This window comes from Phaenicophaeus curvirostris, chromosome 9, assembly GCF_032191515.1.
Source record: "Phaenicophaeus curvirostris isolate KB17595 chromosome 9, BPBGC_Pcur_1.0, whole genome shotgun sequence".
Lineage (NCBI taxonomy): Eukaryota > Metazoa > Chordata > Aves > Cuculiformes > Cuculidae > Phaenicophaeus > Phaenicophaeus curvirostris.
In genome coordinates this window covers 6,319,747-6,342,986 of record NC_091400.1, presented here as the reverse complement: position 1 = coordinate 6,342,986, position 23,240 = coordinate 6,319,747, and the positions used below count along the sequence as shown (strand labels likewise).

At 43.6% G+C, this 23,240-nt stretch overlaps 1 protein-coding gene across 4 annotated transcripts in view; it reads right to left on the bottom strand.

Moving 5' to 3' along the window:
• Positions 1 to 8,788: 8,788 nt before the first annotated feature.
• RBM20 (RNA binding motif protein 20) overlaps positions 8,789 to 23,240 on the bottom strand; it is a 106,065-nt gene continuing 91,613 nt past the window's right edge. For all 4 annotated transcript variants that reach the window (XM_069863422.1, XM_069863425.1, XM_069863424.1 and 1 more), the window contains exons 10-14: positions 22,468 to 22,566; positions 20,334 to 21,003; positions 17,679 to 17,798; positions 16,791 to 16,912; positions 8,789 to 12,843 (exon numbers count right to left, since the gene is read on the bottom strand). In XM_069863422.1, coding sequence (XP_069719523.1) covers positions 12,733 to 12,843; positions 16,791 to 16,912; positions 17,679 to 17,798; positions 20,334 to 21,003; positions 22,468 to 22,566 — 1,122 coding nt within the window. In that variant the 3' untranslated portion in view covers positions 8,789 to 12,732. The remainder of the gene's footprint in view (positions 12,844 to 16,790; positions 16,913 to 17,678; positions 17,799 to 20,333; positions 21,004 to 22,467; positions 22,567 to 23,240) is intronic.

The window sequence follows — 23,240 nt, the reverse complement described above, 5'->3', positions numbered from 1 at the left end:
TTATAGGAAAGGGTTTGTCATTTGTGCCTATGATCACCACTTTCTGCTGCTGACTCCTTTTTTTCTGTGCAATATTTCAAGCCTCCTTTGTCCTGAGGTTGCTTCATAATTCGTGTCATCAGCGATTTCCCCAGTTCTCCACTAACATTAGCAGCGAGCTCATTTACAAAAGCACTTTGCCAGATCTCCAGGAGTGATGTTTAGCACTCCCTTGTTAACTGCCCTCCAGCCTGACAGCCGTGCGCTGCTCTCACAGCAGGTCTTTACGAGGTTTATGCCATGTGCTAAATCGCTTCTCCCTTTTCTTGAGAACTTTCCTCATGGCACCATATGAAACGTGCAATTTCAGTCCATTGAGGTGAGATCCACCCCATTTCTTTCACTAAGCAAATGGCTTGCACCTTACCTTACCCAAGGAAGATAAATGGGTTTGATAAACCCATGTAATCTCATGCCGTTCACCTCCTCCTCTTTTGCTACCCTTTCCTTCACCATTTTTTCATAAAGCTTTCCATATACCATTAAGCTGAAACCTTCATGCCTGTTCTTGTCCAAATCAGTTCACTTCTCCGTACAGGCTCACTGTGCTCCTGTTCCTGACTGAAGGACCTGTTAAAGACATTGGGCCAGTTCTTCTGGAGCTCTGGCATGCGGATTAGCCTGTTCCTCTGCTTCCAGTGTAGGAACGAGCCCTGAGATTTGCTTCTGTCCTGACTGTGAACATTTCCATACCCTCACCCCATTATCCTTCTCATCTGCAGCCACAAGATTAACATCCTCATCCTCAGTGAAAGTTAAAGCAAAGCATGAATTTGGGTTTTGCACATACCTGCTATACCTTAACCTCTATCCCATGTAATCGCTCTTCTTCTGTCTTTTTCTTCAGCTGTATGCAACCAGGAAAACCATTTTTCAATTTTTATTGAAATCCTTTAAAAGGCAAAACTCCAACTCACTTTTGATGCATAGCTTTTATACCCAATCAGTCATTTTGCTTTTTAAAATGATTCTTTGTAATGACTACCCATTCTCAGTATCATTTCTGAGGTTGAAATTCATTCAGCTGCAGTCTCTGACTGCAAGATTTTCCCCCTTGCCTGGGTTTTATCCTCAGTGAAGTTACGCTTAATTAACTAAAGTGCTAGACTCAGTCCTGGAGTCTCATCCCAGTAAAGTTTAGGCATCTAAATCCCCAAGCTCCTAAGGAAAGCTGACTATATGGATTAGTTCCTGTTATTTATTTAAATACACCCCTTAGTAGTCTGAAGCTGTATCATTCACGCCTGCCTTGATCACAGGGATATATTTTAACTGTGGTACTGTTTATCGTTAAAAAACCTGATGCAGCCCCAGTCTTCCAGAAAAAGGACTTGATCAAAGCGGATTTTCCTAATGTTTCAGGGATAAAAATAAGCAAGACAGAATGGAAGAGCAGGATTAGTTGCTCTATTTAGAAATAATTTTTTACCTTAAAAATATAACTCTGCAAGTCACCTTTTGTGATAAACATGAAAAAGGTGTTTTACCTCAGCTCGGCTCGGAGGCTCAGCCAAGGCCTTCTCCTGACCGGTGAGGTGTGAAGGTCTACTTGCCTCTCTCCTTGTTTCACATCTGCTTATTCTCTCTATCTCTCTCCTCTCTCTGTCCCTCTTGAGTCCATCCTTCTGGCTTTCCTCCCTGCTGACACGCTATCCCTGAGTCCTAGCACTGGTCTGCAGAAAGAGCTGATGGTGTACAAGGGCTTGACATTTTTAGCTCTCTTACTTCAACGCATGAAGGTTTGGCACCCAGTGCACCCTGCAGAACTGTGCCAGCCAAGGAGCATAACATCTTAGAAATGTATTTCTAATCTCCTGGCAGGTGTCTGCATGTTTATCTAGGCTCCTTGGCAGGCTTGGACCACCTGGTCTGGAGAGAGTCAGTGCTGCCACACCTTCACTGTAGACAGGGCTCAGCTAGCAGAAGAGTAGGAGCCTGGCTGCAGTGCTGAAATAAGCAAAACCACCTCTAGTCCTCACTAAATCCTTCATAGTGTGTCCTGGGGTATCGAGATTGAGGCGTTGCTAGAGATATCCCTTGTCAAGAAAGGTCTTTGTAGTCTTCCTGTACGCATATGGCCCGTGGGCTGGAGGGAACACGCTGCAGACAGGGGCTGCAGAGGTGATGCTCAGCCCAGGGACACACCATGCTACACCTTGCCCTCCAGGTCACTGACTGGGTGGACTCAGCAAGCTGGACCGCAGCCTCAGGCACAACACATCCCACACAGCCCCTCGGCAGCATGGCCAGAGCTCCTGGGGGAAGGAGCAGGGCTTGGGAATGGTGAGTGCTGCTCCCAGCCAGGTGCCTCCTGAACCCTACCAGGGCTGTGCTGGCCATCTGGGTGGGATGAACAATTCCCCCATCTCTGCACTCCCCAAGGAGGTGACCTGGCAGAGGAGGAGGCGAGGTGTGGCCTCGCGCTGGGGCATGAGCCGTGGAGTCAGCACTTCGGGGCCAAGTTCCCACCTCTGACGCTGACTTACTGCTTGGCCCAAGGCAAGTCACTTAGCTGCTTTCCTTCATTTCCTGACTCTGCTGAATGCCAGTGATAATAAGTAACTTTGTGTGAGCGCTACAAAGCTTTGAAATCTTTAGATGAAAAGACGCAGTGTAATTGCAAAGCATTTTTAATAATGCTAATCATTCGCTTGGCTCTGCATTGCCGTGGGTCTCAGGCGGGAGCACGGCAGCAGCCGCCAGCACGCGGTCAGCAAGCATCAGGCTTTGCCGAAGCAGAGGGATTTCCCAAGTTCATCTCCATTTTGACCTCGTGCTGGTCCAAACGGGAATCTGAGCTCAGCCCAGGACCTGATAGAAAGCCTCAAAGTCAGAGTAATGCCTGGCCCTTGCAGGCAGAAGCTTTCTGGAAAAGAGGGGCATTTGGGGGGAGGGATTGAAACAGCTGTGTTGACAACGCAGACAATAGGGATCTGATTCAAGCTGAGGGGGGCTACGTGAAAGGCAGCACGAAGCTGAAATTAAAGCAACAGTGAAGAGGAATGAGAGGGAAGAAAGGGAAATCCCTTGGGCTGAAATGCTCCTGGTTTGGCAGCAGCCGCAGCCACATGTCCCAGGAGGTGCTCGGCTGGCACCAGCCTCCCCTGCATCCCAGGGAGGGCCTTGTGCTTCAATTCACTGCGCCAGGGGTGCAGCAGCCTTCTCTTCTGCACAGAGCTTGGGTGTGAACACTAATCTGGAGGATTACAAAGGCAGCACTTTTGCGAACCACTGCAGCTAGAAAGAGATGAGGTTATCTTCTTTAGTTAGGCCTGCAGAGCTGATGTTTAACCACAATGTTATTTTTATTTGACTCACTAACACGACAGTAGCCAGTGATGCCTGCAGCTCACTGCAATCCAACGCCTCCACTTCCAGAGAAGACTCTGTGCACTGCTGGCAACTCCTGTGATTTTTATCAGAACTTTTATGCTTAGGGGAATATATCCTAAAATCCCAACTTCTTGAAACAAGGGAATTGTAGCTTTCATTTATAAACAAAGTATATCCCTAGCCCTCAAGGTTGTGGATGAAAGATTTCAGAACATGAAACTAGTGCAACCTAAATGTTCAAAAACTGGGAGGTGAATAAAGAGATCCTAAAGTTCGCTGGCTAATAATAAGGGGAAAAAAAAAAAAGATGGGAAAAGTAATAGCTGGCAAACAACTTTTGCTTGGGAAACGGGGCAGGGCTTGGGCTGACTCTTGGCTTTTTGGTACTTGGGGTTGCCAGTATGCCTTTGAACTTTGCAGCCATTCATAAAACCTTACTTAACAACAGCAACCACAACGCACTGGAGCTCTAGAAATGCTGACACAAGGAAAACGGTGGGAAAAAATTATTTTAGCAACTTACGATAACTCACCTTAATCTTTAAAGACAGAAGATCTGGAGCCTCAACAACACATACCCCCTTAGAAAGCAGCATCTTTTTGCTCCAGGAGCTCATTTTACACTGTAGTAAACCTCTTGTAGGTAAAGAGGAATTCAAAGGCTCCACAAGATCATAGAAAAGCATTGAAAGAGGTTGAGTACATGTCTCACTCCCTTGCATTTCAGGAAAACGATTCTTCATTTCAGAGGGTGGTCTTTGCTGAAAACCTCCAGGACCAAATAAGAACCGATACAAGCTTCAAAACCTTGTAAGTGTGGCTCTGCTTTATACCATCTGCATCTTCAGGCATGCTCACACAATCACAACCGCAGCAGCACTAGTTATCGTGTATCAACTGACCCACACTACCTCCCAGTGCACACACCTTCTCTGCTCTCTTAGACCACCTGCATGGGGGTTCAAGCAAACATCATTTACTTCTCAGTTTGTTTGGCTGATAAGAAGTAATTAATGAAAGTGAGTTCATGCTATTTCTTGCCATGATATGAACATACCCTGAGTGCGAAGAGATGGAGCGACTCCTAGGGAGAATGTACCTAAACCATGTTTCTGGTGGGTTTCTTTCACGTTAGTTTTTTTTCCTCATTTCACTAGGGCATCTCAGAGAACACAGATACCAGTGCCTGTGTGTGTCAGCACAGCCAGTAGCTCAGCAAGCTCTCCACCACAGCTCATACCTACAGATAAAGTATTATCATAGAATCATAGAATGATTTGGGTTGGAACTTAAAAGATCATCCAGTTCCAAGCCCCTGCCATGGGTACCTCCCACTGGATCAGGTTGCTCAAAGCCCCATCCAACCTGGCCTTGAACACCTCCAGGGATGGGGCAGCCACCACTGCTCTGGGCAACCTGGGCCGGTGCTTCACCACCCTCATAGAAAAAACATTGTTTGCGGTATCTTATCTAAAGATATCCCTCTTTCAGCTTAAAACCATTCCCCCTCATCCTATCCCTGCACTCCTTGATAAAGAGCCCCTCCCCAGCTTTCCTGCAGACCCTCTTCAGGTAGTAGAAGGCTGCTCTGAGGCCTCCCCAGGGCCTCCTCTTCACCAGGCTGAACAATCCCAGCTCTCTCAGCCTGTCTTCTTAGGGGAGGTGCTTCAGCCCTTTGATCATCTTCTCGGCCCTCCTCTGGACTCCTCTGAATCATAGAGTCATAGAATAACCAGGTTGGAAGAGACCCACCGGATCATCGAGTCCAACCATTCCTATCAAACACTAAACCATGCCCCTTAGCACCTCGTCCACCCGTGCCTTAAACACCTCCAGGGAAGGTGACTCAACCCCCTCCCTGGGCAGCCTGTTCCAGTGCCCAACGACCCTTTCTGTGAAAAACTTTTTCCTAATGTCCAGCCTAAATCTCCCCTGGCGGAGCTTGAGGCTGTTCCCTCTCGTCCTGTCCCCTGTCACTTGGGAGAAGAGGCCAGCACCCTCCTCTCTACAACCTCCTTTCAGGTAGTTGTAGAGAGCAATGAGGTCTCCCCTCAGCCTCCTCTTCTCCAGGCTAAACACCCCCAGCTCTCTCAGCCGTTCCTCATAAGGCCTGTTCTCCAGCCCCCTCACCAGCTTCGTTGCTCTTCTCTGGACTCGTTCCAGAGCCTCAACGTCCTTCTTGTGGTGAGGCACCCAGAACTGAACGCAGGATTCGAGGTGGGGTCTCACCTTGCTGAACAAGGTAAGTATGGAGATTAGAAACTGAAGTTAGGCACAAACCAAAACAGCATTACTTGTTATTGTAATGTTGCTGAAGTATGTCCGTTTGCCAGGTGCTTAGTGCTAAAGTCCATGCAAGGCAGCACAAGTCCTGCTCATGCAAACACATGCACGCACAGGTATGCATGCTGTCCTCCTACCTGCCCACATCTTGGGAGCCAGGACCTCTATGAAACACTAATAGCACTGCTGTGAAACTGGTTTTAACATCTCAGCAGGCAAATAATTCCTAGTTCCCCACCACAAGTGTGCAAAACAGTGTGGCTACACCCCCTGAATTCAAGGTGAAAGTTTAATGCCAAGAACACCTTGCTACCTGCCAAAGATAAACTAGCTGCAATGCAAACACAGCCCAGCTGGAGAAGAAACCCACAAACAAAACAGCCTTCCTGTGTCCTCTAAAGACACCAAGACTGTGTTTAAGGAAGGTGGAACTAATGTGCATGTTCTCAAACAAGGCTCGGGAATAAAAGGAGGGCAGCTTGTAAACAGGAACCTTCGTTTCTAAAGCACTGAGAACAAATAATGCTGGAAGTGCTGCCTCCTGACTCAGGGCTGGGCTGCTGATATTTACTGTCTTACCTTGAGGAATATTGGCCAAGACTCTGCCTGGCAATTATTTAAACATTTGGCAAGCTGGATTCAGCCTGCCTCATGCAGCTTTCTAGCTCACAAAAAGCTTTTGGACGTGCCCACTCATTCAGATCTGACCCAGTTAATTAAAAACTGACGCATGCTCCTATTTCGGTTTAAATTAAGCTACTTCAGGTAGGTAAATGCTGCTCCTGACAGACGGCTGTTTAAGCATGATGTGAACTGAATCACCTTGGGTATCTGATTAGAAACCTCACCCTGCAGTAGACTGATGCAAATGCGTGCAGATCAGAAAATCATCTTCACGGTGTGGACGATGGCTCCTGGTGGCCCCACCACTCCCCTGCCTGCTCCCAAGTCCTCAGGATGCCTGATAGGACCCTTTGTTGGGAGTAAAAGGGGACAGCTAGGAAGGAGGAGATGGAAACTACCTCTGCTTCTTTCACTTCAGCATCTGGGGAGTCATGTTTCCATGGTGCTGTGAATATATTTGGTTAGTACAAGACAGTATGTTTCATAAAGACGAGAGCCAGGTTGCCAGCACTGTCATGCACCACAGCTCTGCTGAAGGCAGACAAAGGGAAGGTGAGAGGTGGAGGGCATGCCTGGCCACCAGGCCAGCGATGCCAGCTCAGGCCCAGCAATGAGGTAGCTGACCCTTCCATGTGTCTTTTGTTTCACTGCTGCACTAAGATGTAGCAAGAATCCAGGTGTTTGTCCAGTCCTCTTCTTCACAACAGGGGCAACTTCCTCCAGGAATACTTAACCGCATCCTCCCACGGCTTCGCTTTGTGACATTGCATCAGGCAAGCCAAGCACATGAACAGTGCTCAACCTACTGACATAGATAAGAGGAGATAGGCGGAGCTGGATGTAGAAAAATAAGCAAAGACAAACCTGTTCTCTCAGGCTGCTCTCGCTGCCACCTGCACAAATACGGCAGAGTCCCAGGTTGCATCAGCACTGAGCAGCAGGCAGAGGGAGGCTGCTTTGCGGATCAGCCCAGCCCTGCTGGCATCAGGGCAGCTGAACCCCACAGCGGCCTCGTCCAGGGCAAGCAGCACCACCCGTGGCTCCCCATGCACCCCTACCCTCCCTCCAAGTCACCTCTCCAGGGAGAGCTCCTGGTTTTGGACAGCCTGGACCTGCTCTGCTCTGCCAGTCAGGCAGGAGGGCTGGGTTACAGCCTGACTGTCCAAGTGAGGTCAGTCACAACCTTGTGTCAAAAGGCCAAGCTGGTATTTGGGTGCAGGCTGGTGCTCACCCGTGAAGTCTTTCACACTCAAGTCCCCTATTCCCCCAAGAAAATAATGTGTGACAAAATCTGGACTGGAAACTCATTATGCTTTGGACACCACAGCTTGGAATTTTTTTGATAGGGATATATGATGCCAAGTTAACACTTACAAAATGGATTTTCCTGATTTCTCGAGCGAGACAGATTCGTGGCTTCAATGAGATGGTATGAAAATTGCATATATGAAGGTTTCAGTACATCTAGGACACAAGAACTCAAACCATTTGTGCTTAAAATACATTACATGTGCACCTCAGCCGCAGAACAGTTACTTAAAAGAAGCCAAAGCACTGATTTCATGAACTGGGGAGTCAGAAAACCTGAATGTTATTTTTTTTGGCCATGACCCATTTCCCTGGCCACTGCCTGGGGCAGACAGACCCATTTCCCTCGCTCACTGTGTGGTGGGAGGCACAGGTCATGCTTCGATGGTGCACCAGGCACTGCACCTAGACCCGACACCACCTTGTCTCCATTTTCATTCTAGTGTCTTCTGCTGAGTCAATTCATGAAACCTGGAAGTGAAGTTTCCCCTTGGCTTTTGTCCTTATTGCATTCTTTAAATATTTAGTACAAGCACATATTTACATCACCCTGACTGAGGCCGGGTATTTCTTCCCAGGAGCTCCGGTTGCCCGTGATGCAGGTGAGCCAGGGAGAAGGATGGGGAGCGGGAAAGGTCTGTGTGGAACTGGGAGAAGGCTGGGGTGAGTGGTCTGCCAAAAAGAAGAAAAATCAGCAAAGGCAGAGAGAGAGCACATGGGAAACAGGGTTCACAGGCAAAGAGAGGGACTTAGGTTGACATGAGGTGGGGAAGGTGCTTGGCTGGGGACAATTTTATATGATGCTTTCAGAAGGATGAGAAGACAACCTGGATGGAGACAGAGAACAGCCAGTGGGGACAGACAGCTTGCCCAGTTCATTCAGAAATAAAGAAAAAAGGAGAAGTAAGGACATATCTAGAGGGATAGGAGAGGGTAATAACAATTAGTAATAATTACAGAGTGAAATGCCGCAATGTGTTCACTTCAACTTCAGCACCAGATGACAGCAATCGCTTGCGATGGGTACAGCAGGAGCTACCTGGTAAGAATCGCAATTTCTATAGATTATATTTAAAAGCAAACATTTTGACCTCCTGTTTTCTTCTTAAGGCTCAAACTAGCTTTTATTCATTTTGGATTTTAACAGATCCCTTGGGAATCTAGAAATATGTTGTTGCTGGGATGACTGCCCACTAACAAATATGCTTTATAATTCTCTTTATTAAAATCTTCCTTTTTAAGAAACGCGAATTGAAACACTTTGCAATCAGTTACACAGATCAGCTAATATTGGTGACAGTTCCTACAGAATTAAACAAGTACTAACAAATTCCAACTGTTTACAAGCCCAAACTTAAATTAACAAGATCATATAAGCTCAATAAATAGTACATCTGGTCCAGTTCAAGTAGAATTCAACAAATCACAGCCTTAATCCTTAGAGAGTACAAAACCCCTGAATATAACCAGCTTAACACTAATTTAGTGTTAAAGCCAATACGAAACTTTGTCTAATCTTACAGGGCAAATGTTTAGTTCTTTTATTTTTTTACTTCAAAGAAAGTAAGTTGCAGATTGACATTAAAGACTATTTGAGATCGATACAGATTTCACAAAGATGAAAAACACAGTCCCTATTCAAAAAGTGCAATCTTTGGTTGAGATGTGTTGAAATGGTTCGTATATATTAAGGAAGCTCCTTTTTAAATATCAATATTTGCTTGGCTAGACCTGAGCCTGCTTTGTGCTATATATATAAATATATATATATGTATGTATGTATTAATAAAGAGCGTGGATTATAGTGATCATGAATTATGGCAACTAAAAAAAAGTAAAGATTTAAAATATAATAAACCAAAAGAAACAACCCATTTTTACACAAGCCGAGAAAGTAAGCGGCTGCCTACAGTGGGCTTCTTCCTCAGCAGAATAGGTAGTAGAGAGAAGTTGAGGAGTTGAGTGCCTGTCAGTATTGCATGATGGCCTGTAGGAGAGGGAAGGAGATTATCTCTCAGTTCTCAAAGTGCATCAGGCTGAAAAGGGATTTTTAGGAGCTAGTCAGATTTGGGATTGCTTTTAAGTGCTTTCAGTTGTTGAATTTTATGGTTAAAAGGACCTTCTCAAAATGGAAACTGCCCATTTGGCTTTGCAAAACCCAGGATTTTGCAGGTTGTTGTTGGGTCAGGACAGAGCGCAAAGGGACAGGGGCGTCCAAACCAACTCTACAAATTTCTGAGTCTGATCCCTGCACCTGCATCACTCACCTGAGTCATCTACCTCCTGAAAGGGAAACTACACAGGGTAGAGATGCCATCTGGAGTCTCCTCCTTCCTCAGTGGCAAGCAAGGGCCTCTGTATCCATGACCCAAACCACGTATCTGGAACCAGGACAGTTCTTGGTGAGCCTCAGTCAAACTCCAGCTTTTGGAATCCTGGATGGAGACTGAGACTTAAGCGATCGGGGACTGAAGGATACCAAGGCCCAATCTCTCAAGAAGAAATTTTGTGCGCAGCAGGCCAAGAAAACACAGGAGGTTAAATAAGCAAGCTGTGAGTAATGGGAGTGAACCTGGTTCAGAACCAGAGGAGGGGGAAAATTGTTTGAATCATGTCCCTTAAATCCAAAAATAAGCCCCTGGGTAAACATCTATTTTAATTATTCCTCTGCTGCCAGTCAAAATCTCATAGTTACCTACTGCTTTCCCTGCCTGTATCCACCTGTTGCCTATTTTCAGAAAGTCTGATTTAAAGCTCTTTGGCCTGGGAAAGTCTTTGTTGTGGATTTATGACATGCCTATAATAAAGGCAGTGGACCTATAGCTTCTACTGCAATACAAATAAAGAATAATAACAGTGATACTTTTCTCATTTGAGGTTACCTGGGGATAAAGTTGCTGGAGGCTTATGACTTTTATATACAGTCAGCTATGTCTCACATCCAATTAAGCTTAACCACATGGTCTAACAAGCTCCCATTAGGCCGATGAGAGCCCCGGTTTGATAGCAGGGTTAGCTTCAAAGACTTGATGCTTGCATTTGTAGTGATTTCCTTCCCCTGTGCTCAGATTGTGCTGAAGGGCATGAAGGGAACTTCATATTCAGATGATACATGACCAGCTTGAGAACTGTGCTTTAGAAGACAGTTGCACAATCTTTACTGCCATTTTCGTCATCTTAAAGCTTGCAATACAAGCTCTTTTCTTAACAGCCATATGCTCAAATTTCACTGCAATGTGAAAAACAAACAGTCAGCCCTTGAAGGAAAAATACCTGGTTTGCAATATTATTATTTTTTTCCAGAGGGAAAAACAACAAAATAGAAAGTTGTTTTAAATGACAGATGGACCCAAGTCTTAAGATACTTCAAGACTGGACAAGAGAGGATTTAGGCTGTAATGTTTTTAATTTCCCCTTGTCTTTTGGACAGGCCATGTCTAAATCTGGGATGCAAAGAATCCTTCAACTTACGAGAAGCAGGAATTCCAAATATGAAATCTGAACCCACCTCTGGTTAAAAACTAGTGGAAAGCACAGGCCATGAAATGGAACAGGGCTTCAGGCCACAACACCAGGCACCTCTGAGAGACGCTGCCTGGCTACAGGGTGCTCCAGAGTATCAGCACGGCTGCTGGCGCAAGACACAACGGAAGGAATACTTTGGCAGAAGCTGTTTTGGCAATTTAGCCACTTTGCAATATTATGTGACATCCATGTCATTCTTAGGGATGGCTGGAACCTTCTGGGAAACTATTTCCTCTGCACAGCACCTAAACAGGACATCCAGCACCAGCAATTTTTACAGAACATACTGGGATGAAAATTAGAGTCAGACAAAGAATGGAAATGTGTCTGCAAATCCCCATCTGTCTAGATTGCGTAGGGCATTTTATAAAAGCATAACTCCGGGATGAATTCTGGCAGTGGTTTGCATACGTATTCACTTTACTACACAAAGCCCTATTGAAATGAACCAGAACCTTGCACAGTGTATTTCAAAGGGATTTTGCAAAATACTAAGCAACAACTGTGCAGAAACAATAGCTCATAATAATGCCAGAGCTGCTGGTGCATCCTGTGTTCGCGGTGCAGCACTCTGTGAGCCATCAGTTGTTGTATTCACCTTAAAAAATTCAGGGAAATTAAATAAAAAAAAACCCCAATATTAAAAGCCTGGCATCTTTCCATGAAAACCAGGGAAATTCAATGTTGCCAAGCTGAGTAAAAGCAAGCTTGAAAGGAAACAAAAAGACCCCAGAAGCAAGGATCTTGGATAAAATGTCTAAAAGAGACATGGTCCAAACATGTGGCACTTTAAAAAGCCTCTCATGAAAGTTTCAAGTCTGTAAGACTCAAAGTTGGCACCCTTTAGAATTATCAAAAACAAGAGTTTTAAACACAACGGTACCTGGAGAACATCCTGACCACACTACAGAAAACGCTGAAAACCAGAGCAGGTTAGCTGTCAGCACATGTATTCAAATCGCTCTCGCTGTGCTGCGTTCAGGCTATGAGGTCCCTGGGACAGACTGTGGCTCCCTCTGCATTCCTACAACGCAGTCAGTGTACAGTCAGTGCTTAACAACAGAAGCATTTTATCATTTCACCAAGCTCTAAGACACGTGGAGGTGAATGCTGATGGGGTTTATATTATGCCATCTACTGACTAATTTTAGCAAAATAGCTTTAGATGTCCTACACAAATCATACTTCTCGCTGGGGCAATGAGTGAAATGGCTGAAGATATTTCAAGCAACATTAAAGCCTAGTTATAGTCACATCTCCTTTCCTTCCAGTGTCCACTGGAGGATGCTGAGTGCTTCTAAATACTCTGCCTGAGTATCTGTCACATCAGAATTAAAACTTGAAGAATCCCTGAGAATTCTGATTCAATCTAGGAAACCACTCCCAGCAGGCAGAGTGTGAGAAAGTATTGCTCCACTTCTTACAGATATGCCAGCATTGCTTCACCGTGGGAAACAGTTTCAGGCATTTTGGTTTTTTCATGGCACTCTGGGCATAGATGCATGGAACATGCGCTTTATTTCCCCTCCTCTGTACAGTGCAAATGGACAGTTATATCATAGAAATTAAAAAAATAAAGTATCAGCATTCACTCATTGTAGCTCTTCCCGTTCATCCGCATCACAGTTTTTTCTTTGCAAAGTGAGGAACAATGCCAGTGTCATCCTGAGGCAGATGGCTGCCTTCTTCCTTCATTTTCAGGCTCTCTTCTGCAAGCTGGGAGAGATATTTCTGCAATCAGAAAAAAAATTATAAAAACCATCATTACCAGACCTGAAAATATTCAACATGGGATGTCTTATGCCTTTTCAGAGCTCTCACACTCTCCCAGCATCTCAAAAGAAAATCAAATACATAGAAGGCCCATTTTGGTTGAAATCCAAGCCAGGAAATACAGCTGTGTGAGGCAAACTACCTTAATACATGGGCAGCCTCAGAAGTACAGTGATTTACTTTGTGTTACAAGTGGAACTGGTCACAGAACCCAAAGGACCATGACGCCCCATCAGTCCATGTAACTGACCTCACATTTTCGCCTTGCAAACTCTCTACTGCCATATGGTTTAGGGCAGAAACTAGCTCCACTGAGTGAGTTCACTTCACAAGGAGGGTGGTGAGGCACTGGCACAGGTTTCCCAGGGAAGCTGTGGCTGCCCCATCCCTGGAGGTGTCCAAGGCCAGGTTGGATGGGGCTTGGGCAGCCCGATCCAGTGGGAGGTGTCCCTGCCCATTGCAGGGGGTAGGAACTGGATGATCTTTAAAAGTCCCTTCCAACCCAAACTATTCTATCATTCAAACTGCATTATACTAGCACGAGACTAGCGTGTGAGAAAATGGACGCAGTTTCTGAGTCACAATTTGAAGCATTTATATCACATTTTCATCATGTCCTGTTCAGAGATACACCTTCTGCACAAGAACATTTGTTTTAAGGGGATAATCTAACTCAGTAATAATTAACACACTTTCGAAGTATGGCGAAATCCTGGTAGGGTATTTACATTTATTGTGTTTCTCTAAAAGAAAGCCCTTCAGTGCTTTAAGTACTCAGTGTGATTTAAAAATACAGACATGGACATTGAGGCTTTCAGACTTTTGGCAATGCTCTTGGTTGGTGGAGCAGCGTACAAAATGGATGATGAACTGGTATGGGTCTGAAAATGAGGCTAAATTTATTCAAGGTCAACAGACCTAGAAAGAGATGGAAAGAAGCTTCTACAGCGGCAGCTAATGTAATGAGAAATGTGGGAACTTCCCACATAATAATGTAGAAATGTTCTTATTAACGACTTACACATACACCACATGCAAGAATAACTAACCTGCACATTATTACGATCACAAAACTCTCCTTTCTAACTGCTTATTCATTCTGATTTGTTTTGAAAAGATCATCTCACACCACTGCAAAATTTTATCTGCTTGCAGGGTTCTCCCAGAGTACAGTTGACTCTTTGGCATCCATGGGGAAGAGGCGAAATGAGAAACGGATGTAGAAACACCTAAGGGCTGTGTTAGGACTGCCAGATTGTCTCACATAAACACATGTTTTGGATGCAAGAGGGGCGGATTCAGTAATGGTAATGAATGGGCATACCTGTGATGAAATGACGACTGCACCCTTGGTACTCTGAATATAAAGATTTGGCTGTTTAACATAACACTCAGTCTTGATCTCTGGGTACAAAATTCCATGTGGCAGAAAGCCAGAGTAAATGTTACAGAGATATAGGGTCCATAAAGGCTGGGAGAAGTGATCCGTACACTGTGAACTCTAATAAATCACTAATGCTTGTCATTGGATCAGATAACCCGTGCATTTTTGTTTTTAATGATTACCCACCGAAGTAAGACTGAGGTTTATCTACTACCTTTACCCATCATGAGTACCACAAACACCACTTTTGAAATTCTCCGACCAAACATTCAGATTAATTTATAGCAAAATGACAGTCAAGGAAAAAATATTTTTTCATTTCAATACAAGTGTTCATGAATACTGCATAAAGCCAGTAGTAAACAGAATAAAATGCTGCAATGAGTTGCCAAGGCAGACGAATCTGACAGCTTTTTGTGGTAGAGGTGGGAGGGAAGGCCAAATGATACGATTTTTTTTGGACATGGAAAATGCAGTGGATCTGTAAATATAAGTACCACTTGGGCAAATCATTTATTAAGTTGAAGAGAAAGGAAAATTACAGAAAGTCAGCAAGGCTGACAAAGAAACAATTGATGTGTTTTTCAGTGATTGCTGTTCTTCAAGGGGGACCATATTCAGCTGAAGTTGACTATTTTACTTCAAGACAAAGTTTTCACCATTTGAGCGAGGCTTTTGGAAGAAAACTGGTAAACAGACTGTTTAGTTTACCATTCAAATCCAAACACCAAATGTATATTTTGGATGTGGCTCCAAGCACGAAAGACAACAAGTAGCAAAACAACTAGAAAAGACTCATAGCCACAAGAGCACTTGGGACAACGTTGTTGTCCTTGGGCAACCATATTTGTGATGTGGCAAGACAATAGAGAGACAGTCTGCAGCAGCAGTCCCACAGCTTCACATACAACAAAAGTGAAGAGTCCACAGCTCTTATGTTGGGGTACACTCATACAATTGCATCATCATAGGAGAAAACTGACATTTCTTGCAGAGTGCATAAAAAAGCATTATTGCAACTAAAGGAGTTCTAATAACACAGAACAATTATTTAAAATTTGCTGAGCTTTCACTTGAGTTGAAGGGAAAAAAGCTAGAGGAGACGCTTACTTCCTCCACTTAGTAAGATAAGAGATAATGGCTCCACAGAACAGTCTGTTTTCATTACCATATTTGACAGATTTAATTTTAACAGCTTTTGTGGTCTTTGTTCTTTTATCTCAAGTCAGTGTTAGATATCTATCACAGAGCTCATGGGAAATGTCTTAACAGGGAGAAAAACAGTTTTTTTTTCCACTGACTCAGTTTTAATTGGACATTTTTTCCTATGACTTTAACAAAATAACTTAGAAAATGAAAAAAATCCCTTTCTTTGCCATGGAACCAGTTGCCAGGGGCAGAGGCTGGAGCTGCAATCTTTGCTTCAAGCATGAGTTTCTTTGGGACAGACTCACATAAGATACTCAGCCTGCACTGAGGGAATCCCTCTGGATTTTTTTTTGTATGAAGCAAAAAAAAAGGCATGCAAACTGGGCACCTGTTTTTCAAGCTTGCACTTGGAGGATCCATTATTAGCAAGCATCGCAGCTCTACATGAGCAGTCTTTGAAAGCCAGAGATCTTTGTATGATTACAGCTACGTAACTTCAGGAAAGTCAAGAAGGAAATTCTCTCAGAGAAATTATTTGACTCTGAATGTCATTAGCAAAGCCAAGGACTAATAGCCAGCTAGGGAAATACATCAATTACTTGAAAAGAAGCAGAGGTCTAGCACTTACTATGGGCAGAGGGAAGGTAGAGAGACAGAAGGAACGGCTTTGCTTTGCTCTTTCAAGATTTTTGCTAAGAGTCTGTGAATGCCAACAAATGTGCCTTCTGCAGCGTACACACCGTGCACAGAGACAGAGACTAAAGGAGATTAGAGGCAAGGCTACCTCCTCTGAGGAGTCCTCAGCAACGGGCTCACGCTGTCATCATAGATATTATCAACTGTGCATCTCAAAAGTGATAAAGGTAGGGTCTTCTGATTGAACTGCAAGCACCCACAGTCTCTGTGTGCTGTTACCAAGTGCTGATATGCTTATGGTATATCAAGTAATTACATGTTTCTGTATGTCCTTACAGAAATTACTCAGCAGTAGCCTTCCGCACAGCAGAACCGCCGTGCTGTTCCGTAGCACAGGGAGGTGATTTCAGCAGGTCACAGGAAATGCCTCGGAGAGCCTGTGCACCACAAAGAACTGCGTGCTGAAACATGCCGCAGAAATTCATGCCAATGTAAAAATAAGTCTGGCAACATTATTAAACAAGTGCAAGTTTAATGCTCCTGAAATGAAGAAATAAGAAAGGCTGCTGCTGGGCACACTCCCATACCCTTGAAACTACTGAAAAGTTTTGCTTATCTTAATTTCTCTTCATCTGAATTTTGTCTATGAAATAAAACCTAACTCTTTGTAGCATCATTTATTTATCACAACCCACCCCATGAGCTAGATGTTACCTAGCTTCAAGTGTGTTTTTACCTGAAGATTTTTGTAGTGAACCGTACTTCTGCAGTGATTCGTCTTTGCTGTCTCTTCATTTGTGTAGAAGAGTCCACAGAGCTTGCAGTAAAACCCGGTTCTAGGCACCACAAATTCCACACCTACAGAGAAATTATGAATTATGTTAAAATGTCAGCTGAAGCCCTTCCCCTCCACAATAAACTTGTTTTGAAAGAAAAAAAAGCTGTCATCTAGTCAATTGACATAGATGTGAAGACTGAATCCTGGATTCATTTCTCCAGTTTCCCTAATTTCACAATACTGAGCTGCAGTTTAAAATCCTGCGCATCACAAATACACCTTCCACTTCCCTCTTAGGTATTATATATTTTTAAAATGTACCTTATTGTGCATAATGTTGACTGGAAACCTCACTGTGTAACTTCAAAAGCTAGAATAGCAATAGTACTGAGAAGCAGTAAATTCCTGCTTATTTTACACAGATTGCTCTTTATAACGTACTTCTTCCAGGTTTTTTAGTCATGATCAGTGTTTACACAGTGAACCCAAAACTTTTGCTTATAGTGAAAGTATAAACAATACTTTTATGATAGAGACTTTCAAATTGCTAAGTATTTTTCATATATATCTCATACATAGTTCAAAGGAACTTATTTCATCCCATCAGCAGCATTAAGAGCTATCTTTTGCCATCTATCTGGAATGAAATTAGCAATGACCTGTAATCAAAAGCCCGTTTCTTTCAACAGCTACTCCTCTGTCCTATACCCTGTTCCTTCACTCTCCTCACATCTGTTCTGAAAAATAAATATAGCAAGTAGCATTAAAGTGACATCTTGTTGTAAGCTCTAGGTATTGCAGTGGGCGGCATCGCAGGCCCAGGGTGGCCTGGGTGTCTGAACATACCCAGGGGAATGCTGAGCTCAGTGAAGACGTCCTCTTGTTCCCAGCCTGGCGGAGAATGTCTTCTTTTAGCCTCTACCTCTGGGTATTCCAGAGATCTCATTTCCAGGTACCTAGAATTTGCTTAACAAATGAATAAATGTATTGAATGAAAGCGGTTTATTAGTTTAAAAAGATATTTGTAAACTTCTTGGGAACAATTTCTGGGTGGATCTATAAATGGAGTCAAATCTTTTCCATTCAAATCAGAGGTCTGCTCAGTGCAACTCCATCAGCTGTTCTACACTGTGCAGTCACCCCTGTTTCTCCCAGTAGACCAGTTTTCTATTTCTAATTTCACATGGTTTTGCTTTTCATATTTTAATCCCTAAATACACCTATAACATCGTACATGCCTCTGGCACAAGAATGGTGCGACTGCAGCTCTGTAGCCACATATGGTACTGCATGACCAGTGATGAAGCTGGGCTTAGGTCAGGGGCATCAGGACGTGCTGAGAGCAAAACCCAGAGTGCCTAAGGAGCTATGTGGGCAGAGCAAATGTTCCTCTGGTAGGACCCCTGCAGCCTCACTGTCACCTTCTCCCACCTTCAGCTGTCCAAGGGATAGTTTCTGCTTTATGGCTCTTGGACACCTGAAGATCATACAATCACAGAATAGTTTGGGTTGGAAAGGACCTTAGAGATCATCTAGTTCCAACCTCCCTGCGATGGGCAGGGACACGTCCCACCAGACCAGGCTGCCCCAGGCTCCATCCAACCTGGCCTTGAACACCTCCAGGGATGGGGCATAAAGATTTTGGTTCCTGGACTTTAGGGGTGGGATGGTTGGTCCATGCTGACGAGTATTAATGGACACAGGCTGGAGATTCAAGGAGTAGAAAACAGTGGATTGATTTGCTGAGGCAGATAAAGCCAGTCAAAAGAAGGAAAGCTCTCCCTTCCCAACATATGAATTGCTTTTATTTAAAAAGAAGAGAAATTTGTTATCACAGAGCAACAGAATTACAGATAAACTGTTCTGATTCCTATTCTTCAGTTCTTACATCAAAGTACTAGTTTCCTTACCCTGACAAAATTTCTATTGCAGAGCAAATTTTACCTAGATGAGGGACATATTTTCCCATAAAACAAATATGTTTTTGCCCAACCCAAATCCTTCCTGCCTTTCAAATCTCTAGTTCAAAGATCTGCAACTTCTGCCTATGAGAATGAATTTTTCTTCATTGTTTTAAACACATCTATAGTATGATTTAAGAGAAAATAATACAAAATCCTGACTGGTTGGCTTTCAAGTCAATTTTAATCCCAGGTTTCTAAATATGCAGCAGAGATCCCTGGAAAACCCAGAAGCTTCAGTTAGGTTTTCTTAAGATATCCAGGGCCTTTTGATAACTTAAGTCCCACTTGATTTCTGGGCTTCTAGCCTGGCAGCTGCACTTGCAGAGAGCCTTAAGCCTTGCACTGCAGATCCCAGATATCAAGACCATGTCAGAAACCTGGGAAGCGCAAGTTCCCCTGGAGCTTCCAGGCTCCCTGCTGGCAAGCTGGAAGTTGAGATGCCGAAAACACTGAAGTAACTATGCGCATGGGACACCCAACTCTTTCATCAGCTGGCTGCCTGGGAAGTGGGCAGCCCAGGGGAGCCAACCTTGCCATCCCCAGACCCAGGGAGTTTGCACGGCAGCGTTATCTCCAAATAGGAAAGCCCGGCAAGATTTCTTCAGGTAAGTATTGAAAACTGAATGAGTTTCGAATCTGCCCTGGAGGAAGAAGTTAGTACAAAATCAGAAATTCACATTGAAAGTTCCAGTATTTGCTGGTGGAAAATTGCACTTTCAAAAATCTTCTAGCAATTTCTGTTCACAACCACTTCTCCATCACACAGGCTCCAGAAGCAACAAAAAAAAGGGGGCATTCCTGGCCAACACAGTCTATGTCGTTTTCCACTCGACCTCATTATACACAGCCCATTCACTCAAGTTCCATTTGAAAGTGTGATGAGGAACTGCACTCACTTTCAGACACTCAAGATCTTTTTTTTTCCTGAACAGGTAAAATATTAATAGTCAGCTATGATTACATATATTGGCATCACCTCACAGTACACCCTATCAGTTATATTAAAGGCATCATGTGGTAGATAAGAGGAGATGATAAGGCAAGTTCTGACAAAAGGCACGTATTTGTGCGAACGGGGACTGAGAAGTAACAATCTACAGATGGTTTCCAAGTTACTAGCGCTTCAGTACAGTGTGTAAGAATACCCACCTTGTCCAGGAGCCAGCCAGACATTACAGATACCTTTCTGTTGACCTTCAGAGACTGTCACTCATTTCATTGACAATTCAAAATAAATTTAACACGGCACTGAAAGAGCTCAGCTAAACTCATGTGAACCTTGACATGACAATTATAGCAGCTTATGTCTTTCAGAAAGCTTGCAAGCTGCTTATCATATTTCCTTTACACTATTCAGCTAAGAGCCTCTAATGGTTTAGCTTGGCAAAAGGCACTGGAGTTCTTTTACTGAGCTGCTCCAAGGACAAGTCTTGATGCTATTAGCAACACTTATTCTTGTTAGCAATAAATTTCAGTCTACTGTCAGGGAAAACATGCAAGGCTCTCTGTGGGCTGAAAAGAAAAAAACAGTAGTTACCCTTGGCCTCTGGACACTCTTGGCTTCCGTGTCTTGTTTCTTCACTAGCGTTTTTAACAAGCGTTTCCATATCTTTCCTGCTCTCAGCTTCTTGTGATCCCATCTGTTTGTAATCATCTATAAATGTAGCTGGGAGCTGTAGAGTCTCTTCTTTCAGATGAACAGAAGGTATATGGTGATCTTCGGGCTCTAAATGAGTGTCAGAGCTCTTATCAATTTTTCCTTCCTTCTGCTGGGGATCAGACTCCTTAGCAGATTGGTCTTCTTGCAATTCCTCTGGCTTCTGCTCAGCGTCCAGATTTAGGCTTGATGCTTCAGTTACAGCATCATCATTCTCATCATCCTCATCATCATCCTGACAGCCGCTAGAAGCTACGCTGCCCTTTCCTGATCTGAAGTTTGTTCCTAGTGCTTTATGGGCAAATTTGTCTTCACTCCTGGTTAAGTGACTGTGATCGTTTTTCAGTTCTATCACAGTTGACACACAGGGACACATTTCTGAAGTAGTTTTATTTTTTTGATCAACTGGTACTATTTCTTCAAGCTCAGTTATATCCGGCTCCATAATTAAATCATCTTCTCCCACTTCATCTACTGTCACTAATTCCTCCATGTTAGCTGGATACCAGGTCTCACCTTCTATCTCACTTCCACTCTCCCAGTCTCGGTCCTGTCACAAAGATGCAAAACATTTGAAAGATCAGTGATTATAGATCACCACAGTCAAAAAATAGACTTTGAAAACCAGTAATCAGGAAGAAGTTTGATCTGGCCATGCCTAACCCCTCATGTATTCTAGCTTCAAAGAATGACATGCCTTGCTGTTGTGATTTTGAACCTTATGCACAAGGAAAAGAAATCCCTTTTTACACTTCACTTTGTGCAGATACCCTGATTGCCTTGGGGACTACAGGCTCTCTAGTCTCTGGGACTATAGTCTCTCCAATCTCCTGTTCCTCAGTTTTCTGTAAGCAGTGGAAGAAGGCACAACCTGTTATACTTTATTATGCAACTGACTTTACCATGTGATCCCCAAGGAAATTAACTTCTCCCTCTCCTCCACTTCCATCCCAGGGTAGTGAGAAACAGGCAGCACAATGGGAACATACTGAACCCCAGACTAGCCACTCTGGATTTCGCCTTGCTGGACTAGGTCCTTTAAATTACAAGAATGACTGAGAAAATGCGGCTACCTTCTGTAGTCATTTCCTTACACCAGCAAGAGCCCTCTGACAGGGACTGTATTGGTTGGAATTGGCCTAGATCTTAAGAAAAATCTGTTTTACAGTTATATTCCAAAGTACATAATCTAAAATACATGCAGTTACAGACTTATGGGACTCAGACTTTAATATAGGACTTTAGCAGTATTAGAATTATAAGGTATATATTACCTTTAAGACACACTTGCAGATTAGATTTCAACTCCCAGACTCATCATGTACACATAATCTATTAATAATCTGTATTCTCCTCCTGTTTGGCCATTCCCACACTTCCCCTCCTAGAATCCTAAAACAGCATGAAAACTCTGGGAGTTGACACTGTTCTTGCCAGGAGATCAGTTTTCTACAGCAACAGATATCAATAGCTTCCATATCTGACCACCAACCCATGACCCTACAGATATGAAGCTGGAGGAATTCCAAGGACATTGCTGTCTCCGACTGTGATGCTGCAGTAGGGGAGCTGTAAAGACATTATTTCATTAAATCCAGAAACAATCAGAAAAGGCTACTATCCACAGTCCATCTAAGGCCAAAGTTCTGAAAAGTTTTCATCGTTAGGCCCCTCCTTCTCCATCAACTGACCACATCTCCTATTTTTGGGCATGGCTCACAAAGTCAGACTGTTCACTTGGGCATACGTTACTTACAGCTGCCGGTGCCAAGGGCTATGCATGTGAAGCAATGTACATGGGCAAAGAGCAACTAAAAAAAGAGTTCTGGAGACTTCAGGAAAGGCTGTCCCTTAAAGAGGTCAAGATAAGGCAAGTTAATTTAGCCAGCCCCTTCTACAACCACTTTACAAGCCATTCCACGAGGATTTAATATTTCAATTGGGAGAATGTGCTACGAAACCTGGGTTTTCACTTATTTTGTCGTGGAAGCTGTCCCACCAATGTGTCACCAACCTTCTCTTTTCTTGTGTTTTCCAGAATCTCTCCAGATTCTTTTCCTTGTTGATTAGCTGAAGGTGAGTTCTTCTCTGGAACTTGTTCCTCTTTTCCAAGCTAAAATAAATACAACATATACACGTATAGCAACACACAGTAGTGCTCTATTATGTTTCTATTCTGGGTTCAGGGAAGCAAAGTCACCTCAAGGTCACATTCTTTATTTCTAAAGTTTATGCAAGTCAACTGGGCTGTGGGAAAAGACCCAAGAATTGGATAGCATTATCAAAACTGTGCAAATAAGAATTAAAAGACATTTAAACAAAATAAGAAAGATGTAATTTATATCATGGAATTGGCTAGAAGACAGGTGCGGGAGAACGCAAATTCGTTAAAATTTCCAGCCTCCACTCCTCTGTTCTCTACCCACATCTGTTATGTTGGCTCAGACATGGGAAGGAGAGCAGCAGTGTTAAAACTCTGCAAAAGACCTCAACCATTTTGTTTATTGATGTAGGTTCAGTTGAGAATTCAACTGCTTGCACAGTTTGGAAGAATGAAACCACAGTAGTACCTGGCACTTGGTAAAAAACGGGTGAAGCAAAAGCATGAGTTCAAGGCATTCAAGCCAATTTCTTCCTTTTAAAATAAATTGTTAGCATCAGTCCCCGGAGAGGTCCTCCTTTAACAAAGCAACTTCTATAACTTGAAAAACATGCAGAGGAGTGTGCAACACTGTGATTTAGGATGCTGTCTGACATTTCTCTCTGATATCTCCTCCCAAGAAACAA